At 46.4% G+C, this 26,774-nt stretch overlaps 1 protein-coding gene and 1 pseudogene across 1 annotated transcript in view; one reads left to right on the top strand and one right to left on the bottom strand.

Moving 5' to 3' along the window:
* The window catches only part of mindy4 (MINDY lysine 48 deubiquitinase 4), a 130,651-nt gene that overhangs the window by 24,963 nt on the left and 78,914 nt on the right, over nt 1-26,774 (bottom strand). The window contains exon 11 of the mRNA XM_078231229.1: nt 10,160-10,321. Coding sequence (XP_078087355.1) covers nt 10,160-10,321 — 162 coding nt within the window. The remainder of the gene's footprint in view (nt 1-10,159; nt 10,322-26,774) is intronic.
* Nucleotides 15,775-15,980, top strand: LOC144481964 (U2 spliceosomal RNA; annotated as a pseudogene).

Genomic DNA, 26,774 nt, shown 5'->3' with positions numbered 1-26,774 from the left:
GGACTTACTCAGTTAATGGTAGGGCGTTTGGGAGAGTTACAGAACAAAGAGATCTAGGGGCACATGTTCATAGCTCCTTGAAAGTGGAGTCACAGATGGACAGAGTGGTGAAGAAGGCATTCAGAATGCTTGGTTTCATCAGTCAGAACATTGAATACAGGAGTTGGGACGTCTTGTTAAGTTGTACAAGACATTGGTGAAGCCACATTTGGAATACTGTGTGCAATTCTGGTCACCCTATTATAGAAAGGATATTATTAAACTAGAAAGAGTGCAGAAGAGATTTATTAGGATGCTACCGGGACTTGATGGATTGAGTTGTAAGGAGAGGCTGAATAGACTGGGACTTTTGTCTCTGGAACGTAGGAGGCTGTGGGGTGAGCTTATAGAGGTCTATAAAATAATGAGGGGCATAGACAAGGTAGATAGTCAATATCTTTTCCCAAAGGTAGGGGAGTCTAAAACTAGAGGGCATAGGTTAAAGGTGAGAGGGGAGAGATACAAAAGTGTCCAGAGGGGCAATTTTTTCACACAGAGGGTGGTGAGTGTCTGGAACAAGCTGCCAGAGGTAGTAGTAGAGGTGGATACAATTTTATCTTTTAAAAAGCATTTAGATAGTTACATGGGTACGATGGGTATAGAGGGACATGGGCCAAATGTGGGCAATTGGGATTAGCTTAGGGGTTTAAAACAAAAGGGCGGCATGGTCAAATTGGGCCAAAGGGCCTGTTTCCATGCTGTAAACTTCTTTGACTCTATGACTACAGGAGCAAAGTTCATTTTAGCTACTTATCTCTTTTTTACACACTTGTAAAAGTTCTTAGTTTTTTTTATTCATTCATGGGTCATTGGCATCGCTGGCTGACCAGCATTTATTGCCCCTCCCTAGTTGTCCTTGTTCAAAGGGCAGTTGAGAGTCAACCACATTGCTGTGGCTCTGGAGTCACATGTAAGCCAGACCGGGTAAGGACGGCAGATTTCCTTCCCTAAAGGGACATTAGTGAACCAGTGAGTTTTTCCGACAATTGACAATGGTTTCGTGGTCATCAGTAGATTCTTAATTCAAGATTTTTATTGAATTCAAATTTCACCATCTGCTGTAGTGGGATTTGAACCCGGGCCCCCAGAACATTCCCCGGGGTCTCTAGATTATTAGATCTGTGACGCCACCACTATGTTACCGCCTCTGTTTACAAATCAGTGATTGCCAGATGTCTAAATTATTCCAAATTATTCTTTCAGTCAGCTAACAATGGTAACCCTGCATTCTGATGGTCCAATGTGTCAGGTTAACCTAACTGCAGAAACTAGCTCAAATAAAGCTGCCCAACATAGGCAGTGGCCCTGTGTAGGTTTGGGAATCGCCAAGCCTGAGTTCTGCTAACTGACACTGAGCACTTTGTACCTCACTGGTGAGGGAGTGGGAAAGCAGCCTACAGATTTGTTTTAAATATTCATTCATGGGACATGGGCGTCGCTGGCTGGACAGCATTTATTGCCCATCCCTAGTTACCCTTGAACTGAATGGCTTGCTAGGCCATTAGAGGATAGTTGAGAGTCAACCACATTGCTGTGGCTCTGGAGTCACATGTAGGCCAGACCTGGTAAGGACGGCAGATTTCCGTCCCTAAAGGACATTAGTGAACCTGATGGGTTTTTCTGACAATCGACAATGGTTTCATGGTCATCAGTAGATTCTTAATTCCAGATATTTTTTGTTGAATTCAAATACCACCATTTGCCGTGGCAGGATTCGAACACGGGTCTACATCTATATTCCTCTTTTTGACTTCTTCATGAGATGTGAGCATCATAGGCTAGGCCAGAATTTATTGGTGATCCCTAATAGACCCTGGGAAAGTAGTGGTGAGCCGCCTTCTTGACCTGCTGCAGTTCATGTGGCGTAGGTGCACCCAGTGCTGACACGAAGGGAGTTCCATGACTTTGACTCAGCCACAGTGAAGGAACAGAGATATATTACCAAGTCAGGATGGTGTGTGGTTTGCAGAGGATCTTGCAGGCATTGGCGCACCCATGCATCTGCTGCCTGCGTCCTTCTAGTTGGGTTCGCAAGTGTGCAACTGAAGGAGCCATGTTGAGTTGGTGCAGTGCATCGTGTAGATGGTACACACTGTGCAGAAGTAGCGGAGGGATGAATATTTAAAGTGGAGGATGGGTTGCCAATCAAGCCTTGGTTTGGATGTTATCAGGTCTCATCAGTGTTAAAGCTGCGCTCATTCAGGCAAGTGGAGAGTATTACATCATTGTATAATTGCCTTTGTTCAGAGGGCATTTACGAGTCAACCACATTGCCATGGGTCTGGAGTCACATGTAGGGCAGACCAGGTCAGGATGGCAGATTTCCTTCCCTGAAGGACATCAGTGAACCAGATGGGTTATTACAATAATTGGCAATGGTTTCATGGTCATCATTAGACTTTTAAATTCAATTTCACCATCTGCTGTGGTGGGGTTCAAACCAGGGTCCCTAGGTCTCTGGATTACTAGCGCAGTGACAATATCAGTATGCTACCACCTTCCAGAGGAACTCCAGCAGTGAGGTCCTGGGACTGAAATGACTAACCTCCAGCAACAGGAATAATCATCCTTTGTGATAGGAATGATCCTACCAGTGGAGAGTATTCCCCTCTGATCCCCATTGACTTCAATTCTGCTCTAACTCCCTGATGCCACACACTGCCATATGCTGCCTTGATGCTACTTCCACCTCACCTTGTGAGTTTAGCTCCTTATCCATGTTTGGATCAAGGCTGTCATGAGGTCAGGAGCTGAATAGCGCTGGCGGAACTAAGCGTTAGTGAGGAGATTATTGCTGAGTAAGGTGCCACTTGGTAGCACTGTTGATGACAACTTTCATCACTTTGCTGATCATCATGGGTGGCCTGATGGGGCAATTCTGTGGACAGGACATCTCTCGGCAATTTCCTTACATTGCTGGGTAGATGCCAGGGTCTCTAGCCTTTACAGTATCCAGTGTTTTCAACCATTTCTAGATATCTTGTGCAGTGAATAATTGGCTGAAGACTGGCATTCATGATGCTGGGACCTTAGGAGGAGGTTGAGATGAATCAACAATCCTGCATTTCTGGTCATAAATGCTTCAACCTTGCCTAGGCAAGGCATCCTTCATTGAGGATGGGAATATTTATGGAGCCTCCTCCTCCTGATAGTTTAATTGCCCCCTGCTATTGAAGACTGGATGTGGAGGGCTGCTTAGACCTGATCTGTTGGTCATGTGATTGCTCAGTTCTGTCTATTGCATATTGCTCTTGAGATTTGGCACGCTAGTCCTCAGCTGATCCAGCTTTGGTGAAATTGCTTCCAGAAATTTGTAATTTAACCGTTCCAAGTCCTCTTTCCAGTGTTCTCATTTTTCTTCCACAAACCTATCTTTTGTGTGAAGTGAAACAAAATGAATTTTAATCCACTTTGAAAGAACTGAAGAATGAGTTGCCAGGGAAGACTCCGGAATGTTCTACATTCCAGGAAAAAGCCAAGAGGTATGAGAAAGAATCACAGAATCCCTACAGCGTAGGAGGCCGCCATTTGGCCTCTGTCTGAAAAAATATCAGCAGTTCTGATTCTCGCTGCACAGGCCTGTGGGCGGGGCTTAACGCGCCTGAAACACTGCAGCTCCGATCGGCGCCTCCAACTGCGCATGCGCAGAAAAAAAAGATAGAACGCGGCTCCCCTGCCACATCCCTCCCGGGCCGGATAATGCCTCCCCCTGGCCTCCCACAGACATTGCCCCACTCCCACAACATTACTGAGCCCCCATCCCCCCAACCCTCGCCACCGAGACCGATCACAGGCCTCCCTCTTTCCCCCCACCGATCTCAGGCAGAGTGGCAGCAGATCCCATTCCCCCCTACTGATCTCAGGCAGAGTGGCAGTGGACACCCCCTTCCCCCTCACTGATCTGAGGCAGAGTGGCAGCGGAGCCTCCCCTTCCCCCCTCCCCACCGATCCCAGGCAGAGTAGCAGCGGACCCTCCCTTCACCCCTCCCCCCCACCAATCTCAAGCAGAGAGCCGTCGGACCCACCTCTCTCCACCACCGATCTCAAGTACAGAGACGTCGGACGCTCGGCACTTACCTCCTCACTAACTGGAGTGCCAGAATCGGACTTTTGAGGAGCATGTCTGTTTCGTGCCAATTCCGGATGGGCGAACACGGTGGTAAAAGGGGAAGTGCCGGTAAGGTTGGGCATCCAGCCCATTAAGTCAATTTAAATACATACTAATGCATTTAAATGGCCATTGCGCCAGTTTCGGGCGTGGTCCCAATCACGGCCATTTTCGGGCCTTGGTAAAGGGGGAACTGGCGTGTAGGCGGGCTCGAATCGCGTTACTCACCTCACACCCAACTTTACCAAGTTTTTGCGCCAGAAAATGGGCGCAACTTGATGGTAAAATCGTGCCTTCAGGGACAACTTACCATGGCCAATCACGTTTGAAAGTTGGTTCTCTCGCTGATCAGTTTTTTTTAAGCAGAGTATAATTTCTCTGCGTTATCCTTCAAGCTCACACTCTGTAACTGTAATTCTGCCAAGTGTTTCTGAGACTCTTCATGCTCTTTGTGGGAAGTTCTAATTACTCTACCATTCGAGATCCTTAATTTTCATCCCTTCATACATTTCTTTGGAAACATAATGCTTTCCCAACTTTTCTTCTAAATGTCCAATCTTTTTCATGAGCTCTGTAGTCTGTTGGATGGCACGACGGTTAGCACATCACAGCGCCAGGGACCCGGGTTCAATTCCCACCTCGGGTGACTGTCTGTGTGGAGTCTGCACATTCTCCCCGTGTCTGCGTGGCTTTCCTCCGGGTGCTCCGGTTTCCTCCCATAGTCCGAAAGATGCGCAGGTTAGGTGGATTGACCATGCTAAATTGACCCTTAGTGTCAGGAGGATTAGCAAGGGTAAATACGTGAGGTTACAGGACTAGGGCCTGGGTGGGATTCTTGTCGGTGCAGGCTCGATGGGCCAAATGGCCTCATTCTGCACCGTAGGGATTTCATGATTCTTTCTTGTACCTTTTGGCTTTTTCCTGGAAGATATAACATTCCAGAGTCTTCCCTGGCAACTCACATTTCAGTTAATTCAAAGTGGGTTATGTTCATTTTGTTTCATTTTGTAATTTACCACAGGAACAAACTTTGACCTGAGGGATTCTTGTAACATGTGAAGTTCCTTCAACAGGTTTGCCTTTTCATTGCGAAACTCAATTACTTCATCTCAAGTTTTCTCACAACTTGGTAGAGTCTTACTGAGTTTGTTCTGCTGTTCAAGGTAGTCTTTATTAACTCATGCTGCTGAAGGGCTATGCACTGATTCTGAATCTATTCTTTCAACTGTTTATTTTCCTGTTCAGCTCTTGCCTTCTCACTCTGCACTTCACTATTGCTTTGTCACTACTGATAGTTCCAACGCAACTTCTTTTCTTTAACTCCTTTTTTTCCCCCAGAGATTGTATTTGTTGTGTATTGGAGAATAAGGAGCATGGAGGGTTTAAAACAATAGAGCTTTATTTACAGGTCTGTGTTCTCACTGTGTGGGTGGCACAGTGGTCAGCACTGTTGCCTCACAGTAGCAGAGACCTGGGTTCAATTCCCAGCTTGGGTCACTGTCAGCAGAGTCTGCACATTCTACCCGTATCTGCGTGGGTTTCCTCCGGGTGCTCCTGTTTCCTCCCAGTCCGAAAGGCGTGCTGGTTAGACGCATTGGCCGTGCTAAATTCTCCCTCAGTGTACCCGAACAGGCGCCAGAGTGCGGCGATTTTCACAGTAACTTCATTGCAGTGTTAATGTAAGCCTATTTGTGACACTAATAAATAAACTTTAAACTCACATGGCTGTTTCTTCTCTGCCTGTTTCCTGCACTTGGGGCTTATGGTGTCACTTTGGACGAATACATTAATACAGCCGAGCTCAGTAAGCCAATAGGAATTAATACAAATACATAATAGTACAGTAAGAAGTCTCACAACACCAGGTTAATGTGGTAGCATGAGCTTTCAGAGCGCTGCTCCTTCATCAAGTGAGTCGGCACTCACCTGATGAAGGAGCAGCACTCCGAAAGCTCGTGTTGTGAGACTTCATACTGTGCCCATCCCAGTCCAACACTGGCAACTCCACATCATAAGATGGTTAGGTGGATTGGCTGTGCTAAATTGACCCTGGTGTCAGGGGGATTAGCAGGGTAAATAAGTAGGGTGACAGGAATAGGGCTTGGGTGGGACTGTGGTTGGTGCAGACTCGATGGGCCAAATGGCCTCCTTCTGCACGGTAGGGATTCTATGATTCGTCAAAGGGTCTTTCAAGGTTGCAACCTCTTCTGCCTGCTGTTGTGCCCGCTTGTGCATCTGGTTGAGTTTCCTCAACTTCCACCTTGGTTTGCCAGCCGTGGAATTCAGGATTGTTATTTCCTCCGGGTACTTTTGTGATGCCTCAGAAATTTCTTTGTTCACTTCTTGGACAGTTGGTTAATTGAAGACTTTAGTTCATCACGTGTTCGCAAAGGTACATAGCTTGAATTTTGTTCCAAATCTTCCATTTCGGCTTTGATACGGACATTCTCTGAGTTCTTTCTGCTTTCTGTTGCTCCGCCTGAGGCAGGGTTTTGTCTTTGCTTTTCAGTGCCAGCTTCTTGCTCTGTCCTGTCACCTGTAGCTGCAGTTCAGGAAAGGTGTCAGGATCCCACAAAAGAAGGGTGAGATCCTAAATCAATATTTCTCATCAGTATTTACTGTTGAGAAAGGCATGGATGTTAGGGAACTTGGGGAAATAAATAGTGATGTCTTGAGGAGTGTACATATTACAGAGGAGGTGGTGCTGGAAGTCTTAAAGCGCATCAAGGTAGATAAATCCCCGGGACCTGATGAAGTGTATCCCTGGAGGTTGTGGGAGGCTAGGGAGGAAATTGCGGGTCACCTAACAGATATCTGAATCATCGACAGCCGCAGGTGAGGTGCCTGAAGATTGGAGGGTGGCAAGAGGGGAGAGATACAAAAGGGGCCAGAGGGGCAATTTTTTCACACAGAGTCTGGAACGAGCTGCCAGAGGTAGTAGTAGAGGTGGGTACAATTTTGTCTTTTAAAAAGCATTTAGACAGTTACATGGGTAAGATGGGTATAGAGTGATAGGGGCCAAATGCGGGCAATTGGGACTAGTTTAGTGGTAAAAAAAAAAAGGGCGGCATGGACAGGTTGGGCCAAAGGGCCCGTTTCCATGCTGTAAACCTCTATGACTCCATGGGCGGGATTTTATAGCCTCGCTCGGACGAGATCGTAAAATCCTGCCTGAGGCCAACGGAGATTTCCGTTCTGAGAACCTCGTCCGCCCCAATTCCAGGGTGGCGAGGTGGTAGGTTTTCGGCTTATTACGCCAAAAACATCCATCTTTATTCTCTGGTGCCCTCATGTGGTTCACTTGAGTATTATCATTCGTCATTTCATAGCTTTACAGGGGGGGTTTCTATGCCTCTGTTCAAGCTCTGTGCATTCCACAACTTGGAAGATTAAAACTTTCTTCAAAAGCTTTTCATATTTCATCAAAGCTGGTTGAGGACTCATCAATTTACTGCATTAGGACTATTTTAACAGCAAATACACCAAATGAGTATAAAAAGATATTAATCGGGGTGTTGACTGATTTTCTACTTGGACCTGATGTCCTCTGGAAATTCAAAAATTCTTCTCCAGGACACCCAGTTTTGTGATTGATCTGGACCTTGGTATGTCTGAATTAGTTTAGAAGTGTGGAAGAGAAAAGATTCCTCCATGACCCTGCATACCAAATATTTGAGCTGTTAACTGCAACGAGCATCATTCTTTTTTTAAAGTGATTCCTTATGGACTTCGCTGGCTCGGCCAGCATTTATTGTCCATCCCTAACTGCCCTTGAGAAAGTGGTGATGAATTGCCACCTTGCACCGCTGCAGTCACTGAGGTGTAGGTACAGCCACAGTGCTGTTAGGGAGGGAGTGCCAGGATTATGACCCAGTGAAGGAACAGCGATGAATTTTCAAGTCAGGATGGTGAGTGAGTATTCAAATTAGGGCAAAGATCCCAAGGCTATTTGTGGGTCCGAAAGGTCCAAGAATGAGCTGACTGAGGTTCTTAAAATGGTCGAAAGGATTCAATAGAGTAGATATGGGAAAAAACCAATTCCTTCAGTGGGGGGATCACAAATAAGCTGACAATCTTAAAATGAGAGAGTTAGACTGTTCAAGAGCCAAATCAGGAAGTGCTTGGACACAAAGGGTTGCAGAAATCTGAAGTTCTCTTCCCCAAGAGGGTGCGGATGCTGGGCGTCAATTGGAGATCGACAGATTTCTCTCCTGGGTAAGGGCATCAATTGTACAAGACATTGATAAGGCCACACTTGGAATACTGTGTACAGCTCTGGTCACCCTATTAGAGAAAGGATATTATTAAACTAGAAAGAGTGCCCTTGGCCTACATGTGACTCCAGAGCCGCAACAACGTGATTGACTCTCAACTGTCCTCGGGCAATTGGAGATGGGCAATAAATGCTGGCCCAGCCAGCGATGCCCATGTCCCACAAATGAATTTTAAAAAAGAGCAAAAGTGTGTAAATTAAGTTGAGGAAAAGTACAAATCAGTCATAATCTAACCAAACTAGTGAAGGAAGCTCAAGGGGCTGAATGGTCTACTCCTGTCTCTATTTGTATCCTACTGATTTTATCCAAAGATTGCAGCAACAATATCTTCAAACTCCTCTGACCACTGCATTCCATGCCTTACTGCTCTGATTTTCTCCCCTCCTTCTCTGTGGGTATCACCTTCTTGATGGGAGTGCTGTCCAGTGATGCTAGCACCCCTCCTGCAACAAATAAACCCAGAATATGAAAGAAAGACTCTTTCATTAAAGTTTCACAACTGTGTCTGATTCTGGCTTCAACCAACATCTGCATGATGGGCCAAATGGCTTCTTTCTATGTTGCATCTTCTGGGATTCAGGCAACCACTTGCTCAGAGACTGGAGCCAGCTAAGGACATAAACGGACAGAAAAATGAGCCAAACTCACAGAGCATCCAGTAAGAGGCAGGGCGCAGAGTGGCATTTTATAAAGCAGCCCAGTATAAATTTGACTCCCGTCCCTGTCCCGCCACTGCTTCCTCACCTGGCTTGACAAATCTGAAACTGACTGAAAATTAAAGGTGTTTTGAGTTTTCTGTTGATTGTAGATTTGTTGGCTTCACTGCAGTAAATGGGTGTTTTGAGAAAATGGCCGTTGACAGATGGAGCCTTGAGAGATGAACTGACAACAGCGTCAGACGGTGGGTGATGTGCTAAAGGAACAGGAAACGGCCTGCTACATAAAACTTGGCTTCTAAGCTGAGAAGTTGTTTTTGATGTGACGAAGGTGCTGGGAACCAGTCATTTGTTGATAAGCTCATTACATCATCTGGGTTCAGCACCTCCTAAAAAGAATTTTTATTCCACTCCAGACCATAGAATCCCTACAGTACAGAAGAGACCATTCAGCCCATCAAGTGTGTATCAACTCTCTGACAGAGTATCTCACCTCATGGACATTTGTTCACTCAGGGCTCCCCGTTCCGTGACCTTTTTGTGAATGAATTGTGCTGGCTTTGATGAAACTTAACTCATGGATGGCGACACCTTGATCCTTCCTAAAGCCTCTTCATCCTCACTAAAGCCTTGGGACGGAACGGTGGCACAGTGGTTAGCACTGCTGCCTCACAGCATCAGGGACCTGGGTTCGATTCCCGGCTTGGGTCACTGTCCATGTGGAGTTTGCATGTTCACCCCGTGTCTGCGTGGGTTTCCTCCGGGTGCTCTGGTTTCCTCCCACAGTCCAAAAATGTGCAGGTTAGGTTGATTGGCCAGGCTAAATTCTCCCTAGTGTCAGGAGTACTAGCTAGGGTAAGTATGTGGATTTACGGGAATAGGATTGTGGTCGGTGCAGACTCGACGGGCCAAATGGCCATCTTCTGCACTGTAGGGATTCTATGATCTCTCTACCTGGCTATACTTCTACCATTTGCTACACCAAAACCAGTAGGCTGAGGACACATACTGTATGGCTAACACAAGAACTATCCAATAATATGCAATGGGCGGCCCCACGTTCTGGCTCTCAGGACACATACCTTGCAGATACTGTAGTGTTCAAACAATGATAACAGTCCGATGTCGCTGCGTCCAGAAACTCCTTTCAGGATTGTGATGTTGCCATTGCCAGAATCCAACTCGACGACATCGTTGAAAACATTGGAGACAGCTTTGCCAGTTAACAACAGATTCACCAGCTCCTGCCAGAGAAAGACAAAACATTTCTTACCATTCTTTTGATTTTACACATCAGCTGTGACTTTGTGGGAACACTATGCGCGGCACAGTGGTTCGCACTGTTGCCTCACAGCGCCAGGGGCCCAGGTTCGATTCTTGGCTTGGGTCACTGTCTGTGTGGAGTTTGCAAGTTCTCCCCGTGTCTGCGTGGGTTTCCTCCGGGTGTTCCGGTTTCCTCCCACAGTCCAAAAGATGTGCGGGTTAGTTGGATTGGCCCCATGCTAAATTGCCCCTTAGTGTTAGGGGGTCTAGCAGGGTAAATGTGTGGAGTTATGGAAATAGGGCCTGGGTAGGATTGTTGTCGGTGTAGGCTCGATGGGCCAAATGGCTTCCTTCTGCACTGTAGGGATTCTATGACTCTATGATGATTCCCGGCTTGGGTCACAGCCTGTGCGGAGTCTGCACATTCTCCCCGTGTCTGCGTGGGTTTCCTCCGGATGCTCCAGTTTCCTCCCACATTTTGAAAGACACGCTGGTTAGGGTGCATTGACCCAAACAGGCGCCGGAGTGTGGCAACTAGGGGAATTTCACAGTAACTGCATTGCAGTGTTAATGTAAGCCTTACTTGTGACACTAATAAATTAACTTTACTTTTTTCTACTATCATTAGCATTTAGACAGTTACATGGGTAAGATGAGTATCGAGGGATATGGGCCAAATGCGGGCAATTGGGACTAGCTTAGGGGTTTGGAAAAAGGGGCGGCATGGACAAGTTGGGCTGAAGGGCCTGTTTCCATGCTGTAAACCTCTATGACTCTATCTGCTCGGTGTCAGAGGTCACAGGTTCAAGCCTCACTCTATGCTGAGAATCTATGCTGACGTTCCGGTATCAGAGGTGCCTTCTTTCAGTTAGGATGTTACACCAAAGCTCAGTTACCTTTCAGGTCATAAAAGCAAAGCCCAGCAGGGCTGATCCAGCCAGCATTCATCCCTCAACCAACAGCAGTAAAAAACAGACCATCTGTTTATTCATCACAGTGTTGTTGGCAAATTGGCAGCTACCTTCGTCAACATGAGAACAGAGAGCAACTTCAAAACAATCTCAGTTGAAATGTGGGCAACCTGAGGATGTTAAAGTCAGTGAAAAGAACAAGTTCTTTTTATTCTGTTTAAGGAACAAATATCACGTGGTTGGAACATCCCAGGGCCCTCAACATCTATGGCTTTTGGAGTATTGTTTCTATGTTACGCAAAAAGAGAGGCTTGCATCTCTATAGCACCTTTCATGACCTCAAGACAAAAGCCAATGCAGTCACTGTTGTAATGCAGGAAATGCGGCAGCCAATTAGAACACGGCAAACAGATATTTTATTCAGTCATGGGATGTGGGCGTCACTGGCTGGGCTCATCTCGAGCTGCCCCTGATAAGCTGGTGGTCAGAGACCTGTGTGGTCACGCACTATTACAGTGCGTGGCACAGAATTGTTACGGCACACAAGGAGGCCACCTTGATCCATTGCTCGGAACTCTGCCACCTTGCCCGCCACGGAATCGGCACGGGCGAGGGTCCAACAACGGAAATCTCCGTTGACCTCGGGCAGGAATTTCCAGTATCGCCCGAGCAGGGCTGTAAAACCCCGCCCATTATCTGCACACTGACTCTCTGAGTGAGCAAATTACCTGGAACCATTCCCTCGCCTTCTCCCCGTAGCGCTGCATATTCTTCCTTTTAGTTTAGTTCCCCTTTGGCTGCTTTAACTGAACCTGCCTCCGCCACACTCTCAGGGAGTTCCAAACCTGAGCCACTCGTTATGTAAAACCGCACATCATGTTTGCTTCTCTTACTAATTGCCTTAAATCTGTGACCGCTCAATCTAGATCCTTCCAGTAGTGGGAACAGTATCTCCCTTATCTTTCCTGCCCAGCCCCATCATTATTTTAAATACCTCTATCAAATCTATTTTCAACCTTCGTTTCTCCAAGGAAAACTGTCCTAATCTGTCTTCATAACTGAACTTCCTCATCTCTGGAACCATTCCCGCGAATAGTTTCTGCACCCTCTCTGATGCCTTCACTTGTCTTGTGATTTCAATGCTGTTAGGGAGGAAATTCCAGGATTAACAAGAGGGTGAAAGGTTAACAGGATTGGCAGTGAAGGAATAGTGATATGGGTCCAAGTCAGGATTGCGTGTGGCTTGGAGGGGAACTTGCAGTTGCCAGTGTGCCCACGTGTCAGCTGCTCTTGTCCTTCTAAGTGGCAGAAGTCATGAGTTTAGAAGTCACTGTCGAAAGAGGCTCAACGAATTGCCGTAGTGCTCACACTGCTGCCATCGTGCATCAGTGGTAGAGGGAATGACTGTTTGAGTTGGTGAACGTTTGTGGATGTGGTGACAATCAAGCGGGTTGTTTTGCCCTGGATTGTGCCAGGGTTCGTGAATGTTGGATCTACAATCATCGAGGCAAGTCAAAAGATCGTGAATGAAGCTCAATCCATCACGCAAACCAGCCTCCCATCCAGTGACTCTGTCTACACTTCCCGATGCCTCGGCAAAACAGCCAGCATAATCAAGGACCCCACACACCCCGGACATTCTCTCTTCCGCCATCTTTCATCGGGAAAAAGATACAAATGTCTGAGGTCACGTACCAACCAACTCAAGAACAGCTTCTTCCCTGCTGCTGTCAGACTTTTGAATGGATCTACCTCGTACTAAGTTGATCTCTCTCTACACCCTAGCTATGACTGTAACACTACATTCTGCACCCTTTCCTTCTCTATGAACGGTATGCTTTGTCTGTATAGCGCGCAAGAAACAATACTTTTCACTGTATGCTAATACATGTAACAATAATAAATCAAATCAAAGTCCAGCGTACTGCATCACATTCCTGACTTGTGCCTTGTTATCGGTAGACACTTTGGTGAGTTAGTCTGACCTGTTCCTGTAGCCATAGTATTTGTATGGCTGGTCCAGTTGAGTTCCTGGTTGGGGTAACCCAAAGGATATGAGGGATTTCGCGATGATAATGCCATTAAATGTCATTGGAAGACAGTCAGATTCACTCTTGTTGATCATTGTCTGGCATTTGTTGCCCAAGGCTTGATACATTACGACACAAACTGCTGAGTAGCTGCTGAGTAGCTGCAAATGGTGCTGAATATTGTGCAATCATCAGTAACATTCACATTTCTGAACTTATGATGGAGGGAAGGTCATTGATGAAGCATCTGAAGATTGGGCTGAGGACACGACCCTGAGGAACTCCTTCAGCAATGTCCTGGGACTGAGAAAAGTAGCCTCCAACAACCACATCCTTTGTGCAAGGTATGACAGCAACCAGTGAAGTGTTACCCCGCCAATTCCCACTTGCATCAGTTTTGCCAGGGTTATTTGATATGATACTCGGCCAAATGTTGCCTTGAGGTCAAGGGCAGACAATCTCACCTCAGCTCGCACATTTTGCTCTTTTGTCCATGTTTGGAGCAATGCTGTAATGAGGTCAGGAGCCCTGTGGCCCCGGCAGAACCCAAACTGAGCATCAGCAAGCAGTTTGTTACTGAGCAAGTGCCACTTAATAGCGCAGCAAACTACAAAAGATCGTGAAGGAAGCCCAGTCCATCACACAAACCAGCCTCCCATCCACTGACTGTCTACACTTCCCACTGCCTCGGAAAAGCAGCCAGCATGAACAAAGACTCCACGCACCTCAGACATTTTCTCTTTCACCTTCTTCCATTGGGAACAAGATACAAAAGTCTGAGGTCACCGACTCAAGAACAGCTTCTTCCCTGCTGCTGTCAGACTTTTGAATGGATCCACCTCGCATTAAGTTGATCTTTCTCTACACCCTAGCTATGCCTGTAACACTACATTCTGCACTCTCCCCTGTCCTTCTCTATGAACGGTATGCTTTGTCTGTATAGCACGCAAGAAACAATACTTTTCACTGTATACTAATATGTGAGAATAATAAATCAAATCAAATCAGTTGATGGCTGAGAGGAGGTTGATGGGGTAATTGGCGGAGTTGGATTTGTCCCGTTTCTTGTGTACAGGACATACTGGGCAATTTTCCACATTGCTGGGTAGATGCCAGTGTTGTAATTGTACTGGAACAGCTTGGCTAGGGGCGCGGCTAGTTCTGGGGCACGAGTCTTCAGTACTATTGCCAGAAAGTTGTCAAGGCCCATTGCCTTAGCAGTAACCACAACTACCACAAATAGCAATAATGATCTGATAACCTGCTTTTATTTCTTTTAGTGTTATTGGTTGAGAGAGGAATGACCCAGGACACAAGTAAAAAGTCTCCTTTCATAAAATAAAATAATCCAATAAAAAAAATCAACAATTCCCACAAACAGCTGAATGATTTTTTTTGGTGGTATATTTTGAGGGGAAAATGTTGACCAGGACTTTGGGAGAACTTCTTACCCTTTGTCAAACAATGCAGTCGGGTACTTCAGCTGAACAAATTTGATTTAATATCTCATCCTAAGGATGGTAGCTCCGGGGGGGGTGGGGAGCTCCGGGGGGGGGGGCAGCGGGGAGCCCCGGGGGGGGGGGGGGGGGGACCGGGAGGTGGGGAGCACCGGGGGGCGGTAGCCTGGATTATCTGCTCAACTCCTGCAGTAGGGCTTGAACGCACAACATTCTTGCCTCGGTGGTAAATAGTTAAAAACTTTGCCTGGCTGGTGTTGACCGTTTACAAGGGCATCATAAGAACATAAGAACTAGGAGCAGGAGTAGGCCATCTGGCCCCTCGAGCCTGCTCCGCCATTCAATAAGATCATGGCTGATCTTTTTGTGGACTCAGCTCCACTTACCCGCCCGCTCACCATAACCCTTAATTCCTTTACTGTTCAAACACTTATCTATCCTTGCCTTAAAAACATTCAATGATGTAGCCTCAACTGCTTCACTGGGCAGGGAATTCCACAGATTCACAACCCTTTGTGTGAAGAAGTTCCTCCTCAACTCAACTCTGCTTCCCCTTATTTTGAGGCTATGCCCCCTAGTTCTAGTTTCACCCGCCAGTGGAAACAACTTCCCTGCTTCTATCTTATCTATTCCCTTAATAGTCTTATGTTTCTATAAGATCTCCCCTCATTCTTCTGAATTCCAATGAGTATAGCCCCAGTCTACTCAGTCTCTCCTCATAAGCCAACCCTCTCAACTCCGGAATCAACCTAGTGAACCTCCTCTGCACCCCCTCCAGTGCCAGTATATCCTTTCTCAAGTAAGGAGACCGAAACTGTACACAGTACTCCAGGTGTGGCCTCACCAGCACCTTATACAGCTGCAAGATAATCTCGCTGTTTTTAAACTCCATCCCTCTAGCAATGAAGGACAAAATTCCATTTGCCTTTTTAATTACCTGCTGCACCTGCGAACCAACGCCTTGAGATTCCTGCACAAGGACACCCAAATCCCTCTGCACAGCAGCATGCTGCAATTTTTTACCATTTAAATAATAGTCGCTTCTCGGCCTTTTGGCTAAGATCAAGTGTAGTATGGTCGGCAGCCCATGGTCGGCCGCACTTGGTTGAGGTCATTAGGTTACACTGAAGCTTCATATGTTTCATATGAAGCAATTTTTTAAAGCGGCATCTCGGCCTTTTGGCTAGGATGCAGATGAGCCCAAGTCTTGGAGGAGGAGCCTCCCCCTTCTCCAATCAGCTTGGCTCATGTAGATCAGGCCCAGGACAGGGTGGTTTGGTCGCTCGCCCTGTCTTGTCAGCCTGGATCTGAAATGTCTCAACTTGTTGAGACTCTGAATTGGATTTGATTTGACTGGGGCGGCACGGTAGCACAGTGGTTAGCACTGCTGCTTCACAGCTCCAGGGACCTGGGTTCGATTCCCGGCTTGGGTGACTGTCTGTGTGGAGTTTGCACATTCTCCTCGTGTCTGCGTGGGTTTCCTCCGGGTGCTCCGGTTTCCTCCCACAGTCCAAAGATGTGCGGGTTAGGTTGATTGGCCATGCTAAAAAAATTGCCCCTTAGTGTCCTGAGATGCGTAGGTTAGAGGGATTAGTGGGTAAAATATGTAGGGATATGGGGATAGGGCCTGTGTGGGATTGTGGTCGGTGCAGACTCGATGGGCCGAATGGCCTCTTTCTGTACTGTAGGATTCTATGTTTCTATGTTTCTAATTGGAAAAGTAAAAAAAAAAATAATAGTCCATTTTGCTGTTATTCCTACCAAAATGGATGACCTCACATTTACGTTTCATGCCAAACCTAAGAACAGAACCAATGGATTTAGAATTAAATCACATGTCAACAAAGTCAGTTACCCTAAAGCACTAAGCCCTCAGAATATAAACAGTAGGCTGGGAGAAAAAAATCACACTTGCACTTATATAGTGCAATGGCATTTGGTAATACAGTGCTTTAGTGCATCTTTCCAAAGCTTTTTGTTGAGTGTGGGACAATGGTTACCCCGGGTAGAGCACTGCTAGCTGTGTATCATGCAAACCTGCAACTGAGCCAAAGGTTGCCACATCTCGAGCTGAAAAGCTCCCCACCCCTCTCAAATTACACAGGAATGGCAAAGTATCTGAAATATTTCACGGTGCTGGTATGCAGTGGCTCTGCGAGTGGTATTTTCCACGAACAGGATGCTGCTGACAGTCCAAAAAAACATTCTGCCCAATGATAATTCAGCCACATCTCGTATGAATGCCAGTGCTGAGGCGAGGCCAGGTACACAGCCGTACGTCATAACGACTGCCTGACGAAATCAAACAGCAAGTACATTTGGTGGGGGGGGACGTGGGCTCTGGGGGAGGTGAACGGGGGCTCCAGGGATGGTAGCCTAGAATATCTGCTCAACTCCTGCAGTAAGACTTGAACGCACAACATTCTTGCCTATGTGGAAGATGGTTAAAAACTTCACCTGGCTGGTGTTGACCGTTACAAGGGCACCGTGCAAAACGTAAGAGCAGAACCAATGCATTTAGAACTAAATCACACGTCAACAAAGTCAGTTACCTTAAAGCACTAAACCCTCAGAATATAAACAGTAAGCTGGGGGAAAGATTACTACTTGCACTTATATAGTGCTATGGTATTTGGTAATACAGAGCTTCAATGAAAAGACAGGCATCTTTCCAAAGCTTTTTGTGAAGTGTGGGACCATGGCTATCCCGGGTGGAGTTAGCTGTGTATCATGCAAACCTGCAACTGAGCCAAAGGTTGCCACATCTCGAGTTGAAAAGCTCCCCACCCCTCTCAAATTACACAGGAATGGCAAAGTATCTGAACAATTTGGACACCAGGTTTCACGGTGCTGGTATGCAGTGGCTCAGCGAGTGGTATTTTCCACTAACAGGATGTTGCTGACAGTCCAAAAAAACATTCTGCCCAACGCACAATTGAGCAACATCTCTTATGAATGTCAGTGCTGGGGCGAGGGCAGGTACACAGCCGTACATCACAACGTCTTGATTTGCAGGAAAATGTAACTGGTTTGATTAGTAAGTTTGCAGACGACACAAAGGTTGTTGGATTTGCGGATAGCGATGAGGACCATCAAAGGATACGGCAGGATACAGATCAGTTGGAGACTTGGGTGGAGAGATGGCAGATGGAGTTTAATCCGTACAAATGTGAGGTAATGCATTTTGGAAGGTCTAATACAGATAGGAAATATACAGTAAATGGCAGAACCCTTAAGAGTATTGATAGGCAAAGGGATCTGGGTGTACAGATACACAGGTCACTGAAAGTGGCAATGCCGGTGGAGAAGGTAGTCAAGAAGGCATACGGCATGCTTGCCATCATCGGCCGGGGCATTGAATTTAAAGATTGGCAAGTCATGTTGCAGCTTTATATAGAGTTTAGTTAGGCCGCACTTGGAATATAGTGTTCAATTCTGGTCACCACACTACCAGAAGGATGTGGGGGCTTTGGATTTACCAGGATGTTGCCTGGTATGGAGGGCATTAGCTATGAGGAGAGGTTGGAGAAACTTGGTTTGTTCTCACTGGAACGACCGAGGTTGAGGGGCGACCTGATAGAAGTCTACAAGATTTTGAGGGGCATGGACAGAGTGGATAGTCAGAAGCTTTTTCCCAGGGTGGAAGAGTCAATTACTAGGAGGCACAGGTTTAAGGTGCGAGGGGCAAGGTTTAAAGGAGATGTACGAAGCAAGTTTTTTCACACAGAGGGTGGTGGTGCCTGGAACTCGCTGCCAGGAGAGGTAGTGGAAGCAGATACGCTGGTGACTTTTAAGGGGCATTCGGACAAATACATGAATAGGATGGGAATCGAGGGATATAGTCCCCAGAAGGGGAGGGGGTTTTAGTTCAGTCGGGCAGCATGGTCGGTGCAGGCTTGGAGGGCCGAACAGCCAGTTCCTGTGCTGTAATTTTCTGTGTTCTTTAGACTGCCTGATGAAGTCAAACAGCAAGTACATTTGGTTGTTTTCAATAGGCTGGGTACAGACTGTACTCCTACACGTGCAAATCCCTGAACAAAACATCTGCTCTTAGATGCAATTGAGGAATTGGGAAGCATTTGCTGAGCAATCCGGAGTGTGCTAATTGCTACACTAACAACCAATTTAAGGTTATGTTGAGCTTGCAACATGTGCAGCACACTGACTGGAAGTGACCTTACTCAAGAACCCATTTTCTGCAAACAAAGGGAATACATTCAAGCCTCGAGCCCAATTTGAATTACCTGGGAGTTTGGGGGAGCCTATAGTTCCTGTTAATTCCCCCATGGCAACACCTCAGCCAACCAAAGTCGACTTGTAGAGTCATAGAGGTTTAAAACATGGAAACAGGCCCTTCAGCCCAACTTGTCCATGCTGCCCCTTTTTTTAAAACCCTGAAGCTAGTCCCAATTGCCCGCATTTGACCCATATCCCTCTTACCCATGTAACTGTCTAAATGCATTTTAGAAGACAAAATTGTACCCGCCTCTACTACTACCTCTGGCAGCTTGTTCCAGACACTCACCACCCTGTGTGTGAAAAAATTGCCCCTCTGGACCCTTTTGTGTCTCTCCCCTCTCACCTTAAACCTGTGCCCTCTAGCTTTAGACTCCCCTACCTTTGGGAAAAGATATTGACGATCTAGTTGATCTATGCCCGTCATTATTTTATAGACCTCTATCAGATCACACTCCAGAGAAAAGAGTCCCAGTCTTTATAAGACCTTCGTCAGACCCCACTTGGAGTACTGTGCTCAGTTCTGGTCGCCTCATTACAGGAGGGATGTGGAAATTATTGAAAGGGTGCAGAGAAGATTTACAAGGATGTTGCCTGGATTGGTTGGCATGCCTTATGAGGATAGGCTGAGGGAGCTCGGTCTTTTCTCCTTGGAGAGACGAAGGATGAGAGGTGACCTGATAGAGGTGTACAAGATGTTGCGAGGTATAGGTCGGGTGGATTCTCGGAGGCTTTTTCCCAAGGCTGAAATGGCTGCTACGAGAGGACACAGGTTTAAGGTGCTGGGGAGTAGGCACAGAGGAGATGTCAGGGGTAAGTTTTTCACTCAGAGGGTGGTAGGTGAGTGGAATCGGCTGCCGTCTGTGGTGGTGGAGGCAAACTCGATAGGGTTTTTTTAAGAGACTTCTGGATGAGTACATGGAACTTAATAGGTTAGAGGGTTATAGGTAAGCCTATATATAAGACTAGGTAGGTAGGGACATGACCGGCGCAACTTGTGGGCCGAAAGGCCTGTTTGTGCTGTATTTTTTCTATGTTCTATCCAGCTTTTCCTTATAACTCAAACCATCAAGTCCCGGTAGCATCCCAGTAAATCTTTTCTGCCGACTAATCGAGCACCCTTTTCTTCTGTGGTTTAAATTGTGATTGTTTGAAACTTAGCATTCTTGCACTCATTCGCACAAAGACAAGATGAAACATACCTCTCCCTTCATAGCGCAGGGCAGGCAGGAGAAGAAGTAGCATGCATGAATGATAGAGAGATTCAGGGAGGGAACTCAAGAGCTTGGGGCCATGGCAGCTAAAGACGCAACCACCCTTGATAGAATGATGAGGGGACGAACAGGAGGCCAGAATTGGTGGTGTGCAGAAGTCTGAGGGTTCCAGGGAAGTTGCATATCATAGAATCCTACAGTGCAGAAGGAGGCCATTCGGCCCATCGAGTCTGCACCAACCACAATCCCACCCAGACCCTATCCCCATAACCCCATGCATTTACCCGAGCTAGTCCCCCTGACACTAAGGGGCAATTTAGCGTGGCCAATCCATCTAACCCGCACATCTTTGGAGTGTGGGAGGAAACCGGAGCACCCGGAGGAAACCCATGCAGACACGGGGGGACCGTGCAAACTCCACACAGACAGTGACCCAAGCCGGGAATTGAATCCGGGTCCCTGGCGCTGCGAGGCAGCAGTGCTGACCACTGTGCCGCCGTGCCACCCAATAATGAGGGAGGAGGCCACATAGGGGGCTTGAAAACAAGGCGGCAAATTTTACAAATCAGAATGAAATTGATGTAAGAATGAGAGTTGGGTTTGAAAGGCTCTTGATCACAAATTGAGAATTCCACTATTCCCCACTGCGCACATTTTGTTTCTCTGAGTGCACAAATGTGAGATAGAGAGCAAGAGATAAGACACACACAGTGTGTTTGCATGCGGCAAGAAGGAATATACAATTTATTCCTAAGTTTCCTGTCATGAGCATTGAAATATCCAACCTGAGGTCGTTTTCACAGCTCAATGTAAGCCACATTTGTAAACCAAAGTTTAAAAGTTTATTTATCAGTCACAAGTCGGCAATGATACTGCAATGAAGTTACGGTGAAAATCCCCCAGTCGCCATAGACCAGCGCCCATTTCTTTTTCCAAGATGGCGCCGGAGCGAGGCGAATTCTTGCAAGCTGTGCCCAGTATACCTTCTAATTCTATCCTCTACTCTCGCTCTGTGCTTTTAAAACTTCATTGTAACTCTTTTAAACTCTCTAGCAAGGTTCTAATTCAATTTCTTACAGATTTGGTGCTTCCCTGCTGCCGTCAGACTTTTGAATGGACCTACCTCGCATTAAGTTGATCTTTCTCTACACCCTAGCTATGACTGTAACACTACATCCTGCGCTCTCTCCTTTCCTTCTCTATGAATGGTATGCTTTGTCTTTATAGCGCACAAGAAACAATACTTCTCAATGCATACCAATACATGTCCATGTGGACGGCACGGTAGCACAGTGGTTAGCACTGCTGCTTCACAGCTCCAGGGACCTGGGTTCGATTCCCGGCTTGGGTCACTGTCTGTGTGGAGTTTGCACATTCTCCTCGTGTCTGCGTGGGTTTCCTCCGGGTGCTCCGGTTTCCTCCCACAGTCCAAAGATGTGCGGGTTAGGTTGATTGGCCATGCTAAAATTGCCCCTTAGTGTCCTGAGATGCGTAGATTAGAGGGATTAGTGGGTAAATATGTAGGGATATGGGGGTAGGGCCTGGGTGGGATTGTGGTCGGTGCAGACTCGATGGGCCAAATGGCCTCCTTCTGCACTGTAGGGTTTCTATGGTTCTATGTGACAATAATAAATCAAATCAAAGTTCAGGTACACTGAGGGAAAATTTAGCACGGCCAATGCACCTTACCAGCACACCTTTTGGACTGTGGGAGGAAACCTACGCAGACACAGGGAGAATGTGCAAACCCCACACAGACAGTGACCCAAGCCGGGAATCGAATCCGAGTCCCTGGTGCTGTGAGACAGCAGTGTTAACCACCGTGCCGCCCCACCTAGTTAAGACTGCAGAAGCTACAATTACACGAGGCGAGAATATAAGATATAAAAGCTGCAGAGTGCAGAGAACTTCAATCAACGCACTGGAACAGACTCTTCATGGGTCCAGCAGGTTTGGCATCCATTCAAAGTAGGAGGAACTTTGAGCACTTACAGCTCAAACTGTTTAGTAACTAATATATCTCTGTCCCACCAGTTTAATTAAGCGGACTATTTAAGATGAGAAACATCGTAAAATTAATCAAGGTCGCTTTACGTTTAAAACATGGTCTGACAAAGGAGCAAGCCAGAACATGCTCATCAAAATATTTAAAGTCAGACCATTGGAAATAACTGATGTATAACTTTTAGCAATCTTTTCGGTGTCTGGTTGAGCAATACTTGGACACTACAATTTCCCTTCATGCCCTAGGTGAGAGGAAAATTGACCATGGTTCAATCCTGGGTTGGTCTCAGGGAAGGGGGAATCACTCATTCAAATGCCTGAAGGAAGGAACCAGCACTAAGAGGCAGCCCACTGAAAGCCACCCTCTTTCTGTGCGAGTGCTATGCTGGGTGGCACGGTGACACAGCGGTTAGCACTGCTGTCTCACAGCGCCAGGGACCCGGGTTTGATCCCCGGCTTGGGTCACTGTCTGTGTGGAGTCTGCACGTTCTCCCCGTGTCTGCGTGGGTTTCCTCCGGGTGCAACAGGTATCCTCCCACAGTCCGAAAGACGTGCTGGTTAGGGTGCATTGGCCATGCTAAACTCTCCCTCAGTGTACCCGAACAGGCGCCAGAGTGTGGCAACTAGGGGATTCTCAGAGTAACTTCATTGCAGTGTCAATGTAAGCCAACTTGTGACACTAATAATTAAATTTTAACTTTAAAACTTTGATCCCGATCCTCGTCCTTGCACAAGACTCCCACTCCGCAAAACCTCCACTGGCATCACTCAGCTGTGGCCTGGCATCCAACTAATATCCCGGTGCTGGATCGGCAACAGCCACCGCCTCTCAGGTGGCACTGCCGGTCAATAGAACTGATTGATCAACAATTCTCAGCAGGCAGGGCTTCTGATCCCGGGGTCCTTGATTCTGGGGAAGGGCCTTTCCCAAGTAAGACATGATGCAGTAGGCCTGCATGGGAAGAGGTGACGTGGGGCTCTCACCTGCTCTTCGGCTGGCTGAGACCCCCGTCACCTCCATAAGATACTGACCCTGATTTATTACGCACAAAAATATTGATGTACCTTGTAGATTTCTTTCTTGTCAGCTCACACACAGGCTGTGGCTTCAGCGTATAACTCAATCATGCAATGTTAACATTCATTTCAAGATGATGAGAATACAAAAGTAGGGGTGTACTGATGAGGCTTTATAAGGCTCTGGTCAGACCGCATTTGGAAAATTGTGAGCAATTTTGGGTGCCATATCGAAGAAAGGATGTGCTGGCCCTGGAGAAGGTCCAGAGGAGGTTCACACGAATGATCCTGGAAATGAAAAACTTGACATATGAGGAGCATTTGAGGACTCTGGGTCTGTTCTCGATGGAGTTTAGAAGGATGGGGGAGATTTCATTGACACTTACAGAATATTGAAAGGCCTGGATAGAGTGGACGTGGGGAAGATGTTTCCATGAGTGGGAGCGACTAGGATCCGAGGAAACAGCCTCGAAGTAAAGGGACAACCTTTTAGAACCGAGATGAGGAGGAATTTCTTCAGCCAGAGGGTGTGGAATCTGGGAAATTCATTGCCACAGAAGGCTGTGGAGGCCAGGTCATTGAGTATATTTAAGACAGAGATAGCTAGGTTCTTGATTGTTAAGGGGATCAAAGGCTATGAGGAATAGGCGGGAGAGTGGAGTTGAGAAACTTATCAGCCATGATTGAATGGCGGAGCAGACTCAATGGGCAGAGTGGCCTAATTCTGCTCCTTTGTCTTTTGGTCTGAGCTGAGGCTTCAGTGCAGTACAAAGGGCATGTTGCACTTTGGAAGTGCTGCCTTGTCAATGAGACATCAAACTAAGGCCCTGTCGTCCATTCAGGTAGGTGGCACCATCTCAAAGAAGAACCAGGGACGTGGCCCAGTGTCTTGATCAATATTTATCCCCCAATCTGTGTTGACAAACAGAGGTGAGTTGGTCATTATCATCATGTGTATGGGAATTTGTGGGCACCAACAACAGCCAAGCTGCCCACATCACTACATTACAATGTAAAAATTCTTTGGAAAGTCCTGAGGTTGTGAAAGGCGCTATACAAATGAAAGTTTTGTTCTTTCCTTATTGCCTTACTGTTCTTCGGGGAAACATAAAACCTTAAAAACTATCATGCCAAGGGATCTGCGGGCACTCATAACATCCTTACATTATAATTAAACTTCCTTTTCCAGGCTTCACAGTGGCAAGTGCTATTCACTGCTCAAATTTATATCCGTCCCAAGATCAGTACAGACAAAGGTTTGAACCTGCAACTTTCCTGGTGTGTAGAGGAGTTTCTATAGGTATTGCATCTCTGTGGGAAGCTGCTGTATTAAATGTATTTTTATGGACGGAAATAATTAATGGCTCCAGTGGGACACTGAATATACAGAAAGGGGCATGTTAACACAAAGATGCTCATCCAACTGAACATATACACACATCCATGCATGGTAATGTCATTTATTAAGTCTCCTTTCCTTCATGCTGAGTTGACAATGGACGGAAACTCATAAACGTGTGCAGATTTTCTTCTATATATTTAGATTGGAGTCACAGCGGTGTACGCTACAAAAATTTAATTTTTAATTCTACCAGTTTAATTCTACTAGGGAGAGAGTAGGGCCTCTTGAGGATCAACAAGGTCAGCTATGTGCGGATCCACGAGAGATGGACAAGATCCTAAATGAATATTTCTCATCAGTATTCATTGTTGAGAAAGGCTTGGATGTCAGGGAACTTGGGGAAATAAATAGTGATGTCTTGAAGAGTGTACATAGAACAGAGGAGGTGGTGCTGGAAGTCTTAATGCGCATCAAGGTAGATAAATCCCTAGGACCTGATGAAGTGCATCCCAGGACACTGTGGGAGGTTAAGGAGGAAATTGTGGGTCCCCAGCAGAGATATTTGAATCATCTATAGTCACAGGTGAGGTGCCTGAAGATTGGAGGGTGGCAAATGTTGTGTCTGTGTTTAAGAAGGGCTGCAAGGGGAACTACAGGCCGGTGAGCTTCACATCTGTAGTGGGTAAGTTGTCAGAAGGTATTTTGAGACACAGAATCTACAGGCATTTAGAGACGCAAGGACTGATTAGGAACAGTCAGCATGGTTTTGTGAATGGAAAATCATGTCTCACAAATTTGACTGAGTTTTTTGAAGTGGTAACCAAGAAGGCAGATGAGGGAAGTGCAGTTGATGCTGTCTACACGGACTTTAGCAAGGCCCTTGACAAGGTGCCACATGGTAGGTTGTTGCATCAGGTTAAATCTCACGGGATCCAGGTAGCCAAATAGATACAAAATTGGCTTGATGACAGAAGACAGAGGGTGGTTGTAGAGGGTTGTCTTTCAAACTGGAGGCCTGTGACCAGTGGTGTGCATCAGGATCAGTGCTGGGTCCATTGTTATTTGTCATTTATATTAATGATTTGAATGAGAATTTAGGAGGCATGGTTACACCAAGATTAGTGGCATAGTGGACAGTGAAGGTTATCTAGGATTGCAACGGGATCTTGATCAATTGGGCCAATGGGCTGATGAATGGCAGATGGAGTTTAATTTAGATAAATGCGAGGTGATGCATTTTGGTAGATTGAACCAGGGCAGGACTTAGTCAGTTAATAGCAGTTGGGGAGAGTTATAGAACAAAGAGATCTAGGGGTACAGGTTCATAGCTCCTTGAAAGTGGAGTCACAGATGGACAGAATGGTGAGGAAGGCATTCGGCATGCTTGGTTTCATTGGTCAGAACATTGAATACAGGAGTTGGGACGTCTTGTTAAAGTTGTATGAGACGCTTGGAATACTGTGTACAGTTCTGGTCACCCTATTATAGAAAGGGTATTATTAAACTAGAAAGAGTGCAGAAAGAATTTACTAGGATGCTACTGGGACTTGATGGTTTGAGTTATAAGGAGAGGCTGGATGGACTGGGGCTTTTTTCTCTGGAGAGTAGGAGGCTGAGGGGTGATCTTATAGAGGTCTATAAAATAATGAGGGGCATAGGTCAGCTGGATAGTCAATATCTTTTCCCAACGGTAGGGGAGTCTAAAACTAGAGGGCATAGGTTTAAGGTGAGAGGGGAGAAATACAAAAGGGTCCAGAGGGGCAATTTTTTTCACACAGAGGGTGGTGAGTGTCTGGAACAAGCTGCCAGATGTAGTAGTAGAGGCGGGTACAATTTTGTCTTTTAAAAAGCATTTAGATAGTTACATGGGTAAGATGGCTATAGAGGGATATGGGCCAAACACGGGCAATTGGGACTTCAGGGTTTAAAAAAAAGGGGCGGCATGGACAAGTTCACTTGAACTATTGTATAAGATTAAAGCATGGATGCATCGAACGTGAAGCTAGATAAGCATGAGGGAGAAATGACTAAAAAAGTTTATTTATTAATGTCACAAGTAGGCTTACATTAACACTGCAATTAAGTTACTGTGAAAATCCCCTAGTCGCCACACTCTGGGGCCTGTTCGGGTACACTGAGGGAGAATTTAGCATGGCCAGTGCACCTAACCTGCACATCTTTCAGACTGTGGGAGGAAACCCACGCAGAACGGGGGAACGTGCA

Source organism: Mustelus asterias, chromosome 2, assembly GCF_964213995.1.
Source record: "Mustelus asterias chromosome 2, sMusAst1.hap1.1, whole genome shotgun sequence".
Lineage (NCBI taxonomy): Eukaryota > Metazoa > Chordata > Chondrichthyes > Carcharhiniformes > Triakidae > Mustelus > Mustelus asterias.
Note: the sequence above shows the minus strand (reverse complement) of the source record. Positions and strands in the feature narration are given on the sequence as shown.